This window comes from Bubalus kerabau, chromosome 15 (assembly GCF_029407905.1).
Source record: "Bubalus kerabau isolate K-KA32 ecotype Philippines breed swamp buffalo chromosome 15, PCC_UOA_SB_1v2, whole genome shotgun sequence".
NCBI classification, from domain to species: domain Eukaryota; kingdom Metazoa; phylum Chordata; class Mammalia; order Artiodactyla; family Bovidae; genus Bubalus; species Bubalus kerabau.
The window spans coordinates 44,584,273-44,597,675 of NC_073638.1; the positions used below are offsets into that span (position 1 = coordinate 44,584,273).

The 13,403-nt window shown below is 37.4% G+C and overlaps 1 protein-coding gene and 1 pseudogene across 1 annotated transcript; both read left to right on the forward strand.

Annotated features, from left to right (window-relative positions):
* Window positions 1–532: 532 nt before the first annotated feature.
* Window positions 533–3,707, forward strand: LOC129628998 (olfactory receptor 10A3-like). The gene has a single exon (XM_055548739.1). The coding sequence runs from the start codon at window positions 1,489–1,491 to the stop codon at window positions 2,431–2,433; it is 945 nt and encodes a 314-aa protein (XP_055404714.1). The 5' UTR covers window positions 533–1,488; the 3' UTR covers window positions 2,434–3,707.
* A 7,328-nt stretch (window positions 3,708–11,035) lies between these two features.
* Window positions 11,036–12,255, forward strand: LOC129628999 (olfactory receptor 10A3-like; annotated as a pseudogene).
* Window positions 12,256–13,403: the final 1,148 nt, after the last annotated feature.

Below are 13,403 nucleotides of genomic sequence, written 5' to 3' on the forward strand. Positions count from 1 at the left end.
TCCTATAAAGTTGAGTCTGCATTTTCCTAATTTTTGTTTTCATTTATTCAAGAAAAAATTGGTTTAGTATTTGTTATGCATCAGAAAGTCTTGTAGGCATAGTGAATATAAAGCATAATCTTTGCAATCCTGGGATGTATATTTAGTGAGAGAGATAGTGTGTGTTATATATACACAAATATATGTGTAAATGCAAATCAGTAGGAGCTATTGAAGAAAATAGAGCACAGTATGAGAGGCAGGAGTTATAAGTTCTGGCTTGGGGAGTGAGACCTTATTTTCCATTTTAGGTTGTGTGGTTTGCTCTCTGTTGAACTCTCTTATCCAAGGTTTGTCTCAGAGTATATAGGCTAAAAATGGTAGGTGCTCAGTCAGTGTTGAGTAATTAATGATTAATTGAACACCTTGATGAGAAATTTAATGGTGAGGAAGAGAAGAGAACGAAAGAGAGAGAGAGAAGGGAAACTTTAAATTATAAGTTTATAGTGAATAAAACATGGGCTTTTCCTTAAATCATTATGTCTTAAGGTTCCACCAATGAGAACCAACACCACATGTTTCTCATCTGGCAAGTCCCAATATATTTGACCTATCAGCAAAAATCAATGGGTATAAAGCCAGTTCACATAATCATAGATCACCTCAGGTAGGAACATTTAAATTACACCTTCTTTGTGTGTTTCTGCAGAGAGTTGTCACCTTAACCAAGCCAAGCACAGTCATTTTGAACTAATGAATAGTTAAAAAAAGTATATATCATCTTTGTTGTACTTAGACTTATTAGAATTTTATAAAAATTTTTTGTGGGTTATCTTTTTCCATTTGTCACTTTTTGAGGCATTATTTTTAATTGAAAATTTTAATCCATTGAACTTTTATTGTGGTAAAATATATGTAATATAAGTTTTACTACTTTTAAGTGTACAATTCTGAAGTAGTAAGTACCTACTGCATTTTTATATTTATGGAAGTTCAAATTGTCTTACCTGTTCTATTTTCAAAATCTTTAAGTATTTCTTAGTTCAGAGCCTTTTGAATGAAATGAGGAGTGCTAGCCCACATTTGCTTTCCGCTTATGGCCCTATGTTCTGATTAGCATAAGCAAACATGAGCTTTATTTTTGTGGTCTTAAATTTTATATTTACATAAAGTTGAGAAAATAGATGCTACCTTTAGCAGTGTTTTATGAATGGGATCTAAGTTACAGAATATTCCTATTTGCTTTAACATTGAATTTGATTTTCAAACTACATGGTGTTTGCAATAAAACTCTGATATTATTTTGTGTGTATCAGACAAGATTTCTAAGTTAGAATAATCAGCCATTCTCCAAAATTGTCAAAATAGATTTCTATCAGGATGGGCTCCTCTTTATATATTTTGTCAAGATTGTTTGGGTTGAATGTGGATGCTGGCTCAGAACTGTTAGATTGTGACTTAGAACTTTGTAAACTATGTTCCTAAAACAGTAAATGCTCCACTGTTGACATGAAAAGGCAGAACCAAAGCTCGGTGTTTGACTTTATCCTCTTGGGCTTTTCTAATTTTCCTGAACTTCAGAGGCAGCTCTTTTGGGTGTTCTTGGCTGATTATCTGGTGACTCTGCTGGGAAATGCCATCATTATGGTCGTCATCTCCCTGGAGCAGAGCTTGCACGTTCCCATGTACTTGTTTCTCCTGAACCTGTCTGTGGTGGAAGTGGGTTTCAGTGCAGTCATCATGCCTGAGATGCTGGTGGTCCTCTCCAGTGAAAAAACTATGATCACTTTTGCAGGCTGTTTTGCACAGATGTACTTCATTCTTCTTTTTGGGGGGACTGAATGTTTTCTCCTAGGGGCAATGGCTTATGACCGATTTGCTGCAATCTGCCATCCTCTGAGCTACCCAGTGACTATGAACAAAAGGGTTTTCACGAAATTAGTAATGCTCTCCTGGGTTTCAGGGATCATGGTGGCTACTGTGCAGACCTCGTGGGTTTTTAGTTTTCCCTTTTGTGGCCCCAATGAAATTAATCATCTCTTCTGTGAGACTCCCCCAGTGTTAGAGCTTGCATGTGCAGACACCATTTTGTTTGAGATCTATGCATTCACTGGCACCATTTTGATTGTTATGGTTCCTTTTGCATTGATAGTCTTGTCTTATGTTCGAATTCTCTTTGCCATCCTGAAGATGCCATCAACCACTGGGAAGCAAAAAGCCTTTTCCACCTGTACGTCCCATCTCACATCTGTTACCCTCTTCTATGGCACAGCAAGCATGACTTACTTACAACCCAAATCTGGCTACTCCCCAGAAACCAAGAAGCTGATGTCCTTGGCTTACACGTTGCTCACACCTCTGCTGAATCCACTGATCTACAGCTTGCGAAACAGTGAGATGAAAAGAGTTTTGTTAAAAGTATGGCGAAGAAAAGTGGATTTACATGCATTCTGACTATGCTGAAAATGCAGGTGATATTGATTCACTGCCAGACTGAACATTATTTCAATTTAATAGTGGTGAAAATAGTTTACATTTCTTGATACTAATATATTTAATTTGTTGATTTTTCCAAGTTTAAAAATATGTCAGGATCCCTCTGTTATGATAGTATGTTCACATTCATTTTCTATACGTGTGTAAGTTCTTTTTTATTGGCTGCTCTGCAGGGCATGTAGGATCTTAATTCCCTGACCAGGGATGGAAACCTGAGTCCCTTGAATTGGAGGCGGAGTCTTAATTACTGGACCACTGGGGAGCGCCACATAGGTGCATAACTTTGATGACGTGATATAGCAATTTATTTATCTGTTCTTTTATCATGAATGTTCAGGTTGTTACAGGATTACGGTCATTTAGATGAGATTTAAATAAAGAACTACTTCCGTTTGTTCATATGTACTGACTTTTTGTTTCTGTGTGATAGATTTCTCAGTCTAGGCCTGATGGGATGAAGAGTATGTGTATTTATGAATTTTAATATCTATTGGGGAATTACTTTTCAAAATCATTGTAACTTTTCAGACTCTTCTGAAGGCTCTCTCTGCTGCTCTAACAGGGTAGAGATTCAAGAAACCAACAAATAGATGAGATTTCAGTTTAGAGTGAAAAACCTGTTTCATGGATGAGTAAACAAAGTCCAGTTATTTTGGGAGACCAAACTGTTTCTACTTCATGAACTCCTCAGATTATTATTCAAAACAGGATTTCCTTTGATATTTTTCCAGATATTCACCCAAGGCTGGGGATCAGAAAACTTCATGGAAACTTCCTGAAGTATCACTTGATACTACTAGGATATATTTTTTCACTTATAGACCACTGCCTTTAGAGACTTTTATTAAATTTCCCTTTCTAAGTCCAAATTGCCCCCAGACACTTTGTTTATATAGATACAATAGTTTGTTTTTTTTTTTTATTGTGAGAAAAATCAGTAAATAGCCATTTAGGTATGTATTCTATGGTCTTTGAGTCACATCATTAACAGTGTGATCTTCTCCAGAATAATTTCTTATTCTTGCAACATTTGGAACATTTAATGCTTGCTTCCTGTCTTAACATTGCTGTTTGAAAGCAACTGCTTTGTTGAACCACTTTCCCATGAGGTTGTATTGTCCTTAGTTTTTGCTCCAGGGATAGTATTAAAGGGGTATAACATTATTTCCATTGTCATTCATTTCTTGAATTTTACATCAAAATCAAAAATAACAAAAGCAAAAATTAGCCAGCAGGACTATATCAAACTAAGAAACTTCTGCACGGCAAAGGAATCAATCCATCAACAAAATGATAGGCAGCCTACAGAATGGGAGAAAATAGTTGCAAATTATACATCTAGAAAAGGGTTAACATCTAAAATATACAAAAAGCTCACACAACTCAACAGGAAAACACAATCAATCTGACTAAAAAATGGGCAGAAGAACTGAAGAGACAATTTTCCAAAGAAGACATACAGATAGCCAACAGGTACATGAAAAGGGGGTCAATATCAGTAATCACAAGGGAACTACAAATCAGAATCACGAGATCACTTCACACCTGTTATGGCGGCTCTTATCAAAAAGGCAAGAGACAAGTGTTGATGAGGATTGGAGAAAAGGGAGCGCTTGTGCACTGTTAGTGGGAATGTAGATTGATGCACGGCTATGGCAAACAGTGTGGAGTTATGTCAAATAATCAAGATTTACTATTAAAATGCGTGCATGCATGCTAAGTCGCTTCAGTTGTGTCTGTCTCTGTGCGACCCTATGGACTGAGGCTGTCAGGCTTCTCTGTCCATGGGATTCTCCAGGCAAGAATACTGGAGTGGGTTGCCATGCCCTCCTCCAGGGGATCTTCCCGACCCAGGGATCAAACCCTCATCTCTTTATGTCTCTTGCATTGGCAGGTGGGTTCTTTACCACTAGCGCCACCTGGGAAGCCCAGCATTAACATATGACTTAGAAATTCCACTTCTGAATATATATTGTAAGGAAAGAAAAATCATTTTCTCAAAGAGATAGCTGCCCCATGACCACTGCAGCATTATTTACATTAGCCAAGATGTTGAAACAACCTAAGTGTATCTATCAGCAGTTATAAAAAATGAGATATATACATATTACATACATACTTACATATATACTAGAACATTGTTTAGCCATAAAAAGAAGGAAATCCTGTCATTTGTGACAACATGGACGGACCTCGAGGGCATTATCCTGAGTGAAATAAGTCAGACAGATAAAGACAAATACTGTATGATTTCAATTCTATGTGGAACCTAAAATAACTGAAAAAGAAACAGTGACAGATAATGATTGGCAGAGTTGAGTGGTAGGGAGGGGGATAAATGGGTGAAGGTTGTGAAAAGTGCAAACTTCCAGTTATGAGGTAAATAAAGTCTGGGGAAGTAACATACAGTATGGTGACTGTAGTTAATAATACTGTATTGTATATTGTAAGTCACTAAGGGAGGACATTTTATAAGGAAAAAAATTTGTAACTACGTGAGGCGATGGATATCAATCAAAGTTTTGGTGGTAATTGTTTTGCAATATATACATGTATGAATGCTTTAAGTTGTAGACCTTAAACTAATACGGTTGTCATTGTTCAGTCACTCAGTTGTGTCCAACTTTTTGTGATCCCGTGGACTGCAGCACACCAGGCTTCCCTGTCCTTCACTATCTCTGGAGCTTGCACAAACTCATGTCCATTGAGTCAGTGATGCCATCCAACCATCTCATCCTCTGTTGTCCCCTTCTCCTCCTGACTTCAATATTTCCCAACATCAAGGTCTTTTCCAGTGAGTCAGCTCTTTGCATCAGGTGGCCAAATAATTGGATCTTCAGCTTCAGCATCAGTCTCTCCAATGAATATTCAGGATTGCTTTCCTTTAAGATTGACTAGTTTGATCTCCTTGCAGTCCAATAGACTCTCAAGAGTGTTCTCTAACACCACAATTCAAAGACATCAATTCTTCAGCGCTCAACCTTTTTGGTGGTCCAACTCACATCCATACATGACTACTGGAAAGACCATAGCTTTGACTACATGACTTTTGTCAGCAAAATAATGCCTCTGCTTTTTAATATGCTATCTAGGTTTGTCATGGAGAAGGAAATGGCAACCCACTCCAATGTTCTTGCCTGGAGAATCCCAGGGACGGCAGAGCCTGGTGGGCTGCCGTCTATGGGGTCACACAGAGTCGTACACGACTAAAGCGACTTAGCAGCAGCAGCAGCAGGTTTGTCATAGCTTTCCTTCCAGTGAGCAAGCATCTTTTAATTTCATGGCTGCAGTCACCATCAGCAGTGATTTTGGAGCCCAAGAAAATAAAGTCTGTCACTGTTTCCATTGTTTTCTCTTCTATTTGCCATGAAATGATGGGACTGGATGCCATGATCTTAATATTCTGAATGTTGAGTTTTAAGCCAGCTTTTCACTCTCCTTTTCACCTTCATCAATAGGATCTTTAGTTCCTCTTTGCTTTCTGCCATAAGGGTGGTGTCATTTGCATATCTGAGGTTACTGGTATTTCTTCTGGACATCTTGATTCCAGCTTGTGATTTATCCAGCCCAGCATTTCTCATGATGTACTCTGCATATAAGTTAAATAAGCAGAGTGACAATATACAGCCTTGATCTACTCCTTTCCCAGTTTTGAAACAGTCCATTGTTCCATGGACTGATTCTGTTGCTTCTTGATGGGCGTACAGATTTGCAGAAGGCAGGTAAGGTGCTCTGGTATTCCCATCTCTTGAAGAATTTTCCACAGTTTGTTGTGCTCCACACAGTCAAAGGCTTTAGCATAGTCAGTGAAGGATAAGTAGATGTTCTTTTGGAATTCTCTTGCTTTTTCTATGATCCAACAGATGTTGGCCATTTGATCTCTGATTCTTCTGCCTTTTCTAAATCCAGCTTGAACATGTGGAAGTTCTTGATTTATGTACTGTTGAAGCCTGGCTTGGAGAATTTTGAGCATTACTTTACTAACATGAGTGCAATTGTGTGGTAGCTGGAACATTCTTTGGCATTGCCCTTCTATGGGATTAGAGTGAAAACTGACCTTTTCCAGTCCTGTGGCCACTGCTGAATTTTCCAAATTTGCTGGCATATTGAGTGCATCACTTTCACAGCATCAGCTTTTAGGATTTGAAATAACTCAGCTGAAATTCTATCACCTCCACTAGCTTTGCTTGTAGTGATGCTTCCTAAGGCCCATTGACTTCACTCTCCAGGATGTCTGGCTCTAGGTGAGTGATCACACCATTGTGGTTATATGGGTCATTAAGATCTTTTTTTGTATAGTTCTTCTTCATGTGTATTCTTGCTGCCTCTTCTCCAGGAAATAGCATGTACACCTAGCAAAGGGTATAATTCATGGCCCTACATCTTGATGAAATCTCAAAACTGCACATCATCTGTGTTACCATCCATCAACTACATCAAGAAATAGGACATTTCAGCATTTATAAGGACCCTGTGATTGCTGGGGTGAAAAGTGAAAGTGAAGTCTCTCAGTCATGTCAGACTCTTTGAGACCCCATGGACTGTAGCCTACCAGGCTCCTCCGTCCATGGGCTTTTCCAGGCAAGAGTACTGGAGTGGGTTGCCATTTCCTTCTCCAGGGGATCTTCCCAACTGAGGGACTGAACCTGGGTCTCCCACATTGCATGCAGACCCTTTACCGTCTGAGCCACCAGGGAAATAGGACATTTCAGCATTTATAAGGACCCTGTGATGGGATTGTTGGGGTATGAATCATCAAAAGTACATAAACAGGCTTCCCCACATCTGGTGCATGTGATTGGTACATGCATGGGGTGTTATCCCACCATGGTGAATGATATAGGAGGGGTTTGTATTGGAGTCTGTGATGAAAATCCCTTTTCCTCAGCCTAAGTGGTACATTTCCCACTGGACACAGATTAGATAGAATGAATCCCTAAGTGTTGTTGGCAACCTCATTGCCGCCAGGAAGGTTGAACTTCCTTGAAAATGGAACAGTCTACACCAGGAAAGAAGAAATAAAAATAGACAAAGGGAACCTGCATTCCAGCCTCATTGTCTAGTTCTGGACAAAGACCAGCCTGCAGATTCATTCATCTCTTCATACTTTTGGGCCAATGACCTTTTTCATTGTATAAGACAGTTTAGACTCATCTTTGAGTCCCTTGATTTTCACAAATACTCAATGAGATCAGTAATGTATGATTATTTTACAGAGAAGGTAATATAATCAGGGAAGATAAAATATTTGCTCAAAATATGCTAGCAAGTACAGATATTTTGATTCTCAGTTTAAAAGTTCTATCTGAAATCATTTGTAATGACATTTTTCTCAAAAATTTTCGGTGGCTCTATATTTCCTGTACAAAGATCAAGAGTTGTTTATTGGGAGGGTGGGAGGATATCCAGACTTTTTACAATGAGATATCCGTCTACCTGCCTTAACTGGTTTCCCACCCCTGCATAAATTATACATTCCATCCAGTCATTCCTCCCCCTCTTGCTCACCTGCCTTTGCTCACACCTTTTCCCCATTGCTCTCTTCCTTCCCCATTTACAACCTTTGTTAAGTCATGGTTTCCACTTCTATCGGGAGATGTCATGGTGACATTGAATCTCTTGTGTGAGGAGGTATTTATTCCCTGTAGGAATATGAGGGACTGGTGCTCTAGGTTAATCCTCTTGAGCTTTCTCACCTGAGGGCCCAAGTTCAAGCCTCTTTAGTTATTGTGCAGACATACAAGAAAGCATGTATAAAGTGATTCTCTGTGGCATGTGATTCAATATTATAATGTTCTAGAAACAGTGCACTGTATCATGGAGTTGTGTTTATGAGAAGGTGGCTTTTGACTATAGGGGAAACTTCAGACAAAGCACTGTAAACTTTAAACTGACAGATTCAATAGGTAAGAATGTGAAGGTTCAGGTGTGTGCTTGTTGGTGGGTTTTCCTTTTGCAGTTCATCTTCCACTGATAGTTGGAGATACTGTTGAAGTATTGTCTCAGTGTTTAGGAATCACCAGACACAGATTATATATTTGAGTCACTTGATGTTGATGCGCATCAGTTTTTTTTTCTTTTCAGAGAAAAATTTGGAACAATAATTAGAGGTGAAGTACTTTGCATCTAGTAGTAATCAAATCTTAAAGACTGTCACTGCAAGGAACTTGGTAAATAAGTCCAACCCAACCTTTTTCAACTGGAAGGCTGAGATCCAGGGAGGAGTGTGCTACCTAAGTATTCCATGTCAGAGAGTTATCAAGGCAGTGTTAGGGTTTTCTAAGTTATATAGAAAAGATAGATTGGCCATGGTCTGTTGCTCTTCCCACCATGAACATTTTGTTTCATATACACTTTTAATCAGTCCTTTGAAGGTTTTCTACTTTGTTTATATGATTCTGTAAACTTTTTAATTTTCAAAATCTATTTACTTATAAAATTTGTAGCTGAATAGTTATTGTTCTTTCTCCCCATTAGAAATGAGTTTAAATATGTGATCCTGCAGTGTCTATTTATAAATGTAGGAGATTTTTGACACCCAAAATATAATTATTATGGTTAATACAGACATCTGATTTTTAAAAAATTTTGTTTTTTTAATTGGTGGAAGATTGCCTTACAATTTTATGTTGATTTCTGCTGTGCAACAATGCGAATCAGTCATAATTTTATATATATATATATATGTATATTTGATTTTGACATGTGACTGTGGCTGAACTCAGAAATAGGTAAACTTGCCTCCTGCTGGCTGCTAATATGCTATGATCTGTACTCAATGTGTGTCTTCAGCTTGTTGTATCTTTCAGTCTTCTTCTTGGGTTCCTCATCTTCCAGTTAACTGGTTTTCAAAACATCACACAAAGCTAGCAGGACTTTATTCTATGCAAGCTCTCATCAAACACACTTTGACTTGAGCAAGTCAGCCTTCCTCCCCTCTCCCTCCAGTCTAATTGCCCTTCTACCCCCAGCTTTCTTGTGATGTAGTTGTTCACCTTCATCCTTCATTTAGAAATAAGCTTTCTCTCAATGAAATGTCTGAACCCCTTGTTTCCCAATAGTGTTTATATTGATTTTACTTTTCATGTAAACATAACATTTCTTAAAGGTACAGTCTGCATTTTCCATTTATTCAAGAAAAAATTGATTTAGTACTTGTTATGAGTCAGAGACTATCGTAGGTATTGTGAATATAAAACATAATCTTTGTTGTCCTGGAGTTTATGTTTAGTGCAAGAGTTAGTTTATACATAAAAAATATACATAGAATATCAGTAGGAGATAATAAAAGAACAGAACACAGTATGAGAGGTAGGGGTTAGAAGTACTGGGTTAGGGAGTGAAATCCTATTTCCCATTTAGGCTGTGAGGTTTGCTCCTTGTTGAACTCTGGTAGGTGCTCAATCAGTGTTTGTTTAATAATTAATGATTAATTGCACAATTTGATAAAAATTTAATAGGGAGAAAGAAGAGAGGAAGGAAGAGTGAGAAAAGGGATTCATTAAAATTACAAGTATAAAATTCCTACAACATGGGCTTTTTCTTAAATCATCATGGTCATAAGGAAGCACCATGGAGAAATGACCCTCCAAATTTCTCATCTGGGCAAATCCCAATATATTTGGCTAGGAACAGTCTGAGCAAAAATCTGTAACTCTAAAATTAATTTACATAGTTTACAGATCACCTAAGGTAGAAACATCTAAAACAAACCCTCTTTGTGTGTTTCTGCAGATTGTTGTCACTTTTAATCAAGCCATACACAGTCATTTTGAACTAATGAATATTCATAACCGTTACATATTTTCTTTGTTGTACTTTGAATTATTAGGTTTTTTAATCACAATTTTCTGGGTAGCTTTTCCAATTTGTCTCTTTTTGATACTTTCATTTTTAAAAATTTAAAACTTTAATTTATTAATTTTTATATTGTGTTAAAATATCCATTACATAAAATTTACCATTTTTAGGTGCACATTTCCCTAGTAGTATCTGTTGAATTTTTATACTTTTGGAAACTCAAATTGTCTTATCTGTTCCATTTTAAAGAGGAAAGCAAATGTGGATTAAATATTTCTTAATCCAGAGTCTTTTGAATGAAATGAGGAGAGCACTAATCCACATTTGCTTTCCTCTTATGTCCGTACTTTTTAATAAGAAAATGTGAGCCCAGACACTTTTTGTGGTCTTTAATTTCATTCTTATATAAAATTGGGAATATAGATGATAACTTAATCAATGTTACATGAAAGGGGTCTAAATTACAAAATATTCCTATTTGCTTTAACACTGAATCAGGTTTTTAAACTACTTAATGTTCAATTTGTCATAAAAGTTTGATGTTATTTTTTGGTATTATTTTGTATATATCAGACAAGATTTCTAAGTTACAATAATAGGCTGTTCTCCAAAATTGTTAAGCTAAATTTCTATCAGGATGGGCTCCTGATAGAGCCCATCTTTATGTCTTCTGCCCAGATTGGTTTGGTTTAAGCTATTGGACTGTGACTTTGACCTTCCAAGCCATATTCATAAGAACAACATATGCTTCACTGTTGACATGAAAAGACAAAACCAAAGCTCTGTGGTTGAATTCATCCTCTTGGGCTTTTCTAACTTCCCTGAACTCCAAGAGCAACTCTTTGTGGTTTTCTTGGTGGTTTACCTGGTGACTCTGATGGGAAATGCCATCATTATAGTCGTCATCTCCCTGGAACAGAGCCTGCACGTCCCCTTGTACCTGTTCCTCCAGAACCTGTCTGTGGTGGATATGGGTATCAGTGCGGTCATTATGCCTGTTATGCTGGTGATCCTTTCCACTGAGAAGATGAGGATTTTTACGGTGGGCTGTTTTGCACAAATGTACTTCATTCTTCTTTTTGGTGTGACTGAATGTTTTCTTCTGGGGGCAATGGCTTATGACCGATTTACTGCAATCTGCCATCCTCTGAGCTACCCAATGATTATGAACAAAATAGTTTTTGTGAAACTAGTTACATTCTCATGGGTCTCAGGGATCACAGTGGCTACTGTGCAGACCACATGGGTGTTTAGTTTTCCCTTTTGTGGCTCCAATGAAATTAATCATCTCTTCTGTGAGACTCCGCCAGTGTTAGAGCTTGCATGTGCAGACACCTTTTTGTTTGAGATCTATGCATTCACTGGCACCATTCTGACAGTTATTGTTCCATTCTCATTGATACTCTTGTCATATGTTTGAATTCTCTTTGCCATCCTGAAGATGCCATCAACCACTGGGAGGCAAAAGGCCTTTTCCACCTGTGCCTCCCATCTCACATCTGTTACCCTCTTCTATGGCACAGCCAGTATGACTTACTTACAACCCAAATCTGGCTACTCCCCAGAAACCAAGAAGCTGATGTCCTTGGCTTACACATTGCTCACACCTCTGCTGAATCCACTGATCTACAGCTTGCGAAACAGTGAGATGAAAAGAGCTTTGATGAAATTATGGAGAAGAAAAGTGGATATACATACATTCTGAGTGTGTTGAGAAACCATGTGATATTTGGTCTTGTGTGACTGCACTGTACTTAAGTTTACTTATGGTGAAAATAGTTTACATTCCTTTCTATGAACGTATCAATCTGTTGAGTTCTCCAAGTCTGAAAATATATGAAGGAAATATATCTCTTTAGATAGTGTATTCACATTCATTTTTCATAGATGTATAACTTTGATGACATATGATATAACAATTTATTTATCATTTCCTCTATTGTGAACATCCATGTTGTTACTGGACTATTGTCATTAAGATAAAACTTTAATAAAAAACTTGATCCATATGTTCATATGTGTTGAAATTTTATTTCTGTATGATAGATTCCTTAAACTAAGCTTAAGAGAATGAAGAATATGTGTAGTTATAAATTTTAATAGATGTTACAGAATAAATTTTCAAAATCTTTGTAACTCCTTTTGACTGATCTGAAGTCCCACTCTGGTGAATTACTGAAGTAGAACACCAAGAGACCAACAAACAGATGAGATTTAATCTCTAGAGTGAAAAGCTATCCCATGAACATGTAAAGAAAGTTGAGTTATTCTGGGAGACCAAACCGTTCTACTTAAGGGACTCACACAGATTATAATTCAAAACAGAATTTCTCTTGTTTCTGTTTTACATATTTATCCAATGTTGGTGACTAGAGAACTCCATGGAAACTTCCTAAAGTCTTACTTGATAATATTCATATCTTTTTCACTTGTAGACCACAGTTTTTAAGACATTTTCTAAATTTCCCTTTGTTGGCCTAAAATGCCCCTGATACCTTTCTTATAAACAATAGATAATTTTTTTTTCCTGTGGGAACCAATATGGTAAATAAATGAGCATATTTTCTATGGTTACTGAGGCAGACCATAAGTTGTGACCTTTCCAGCATGATTAATTTCTCATTTTGAAACATTTGGAAGCTTTAATGCTTGCTTCTAATTTTAATGTTGCTACTGAGTTGGACAGGACTTTGTGACTAAACAACTGTGAATAGAGAAGGACCCTTTCATTGAATTGTGTTACAGGAGCTCCTACTGTCCTTAGTTTCTGCCCCAGAGATATTAGTAAATGGGCAAAACATCCTTTGCATTTAAATTTTTTTTTAAATTTTGGCAGAAAACAGCCTTTATGGACAACTATTTCTGCCAAAAATGAGTTGTGGAGATAGAAACCTGATTGTATTTTTAAAAAAGGATCCCTGTGATGGGCTTGATCGGGTATGAATCATTCAAAGTACATATTAAGCAGGCCTCCCTATGCCTGGTGAACTTGACACATTTGTGCTTGGGGTGTTATCCCATCATAATGAATGATATAAGAGGGGTCCTTGAATTGGATTCTGTGATGAAAATCCCTTCTCCTCAGCATAAGTGGTACATTTCCCACTGGACACAGATTAGATTGAATG

Coding starts and splice junctions, on each gene's coding strand:
- LOC129628998 (XM_055548739.1), top strand. CDS start 1,489: ATGAAAAGGCAGAACCAAAGCTCGGTGTTTGACTTTATCCTCTTGGGC.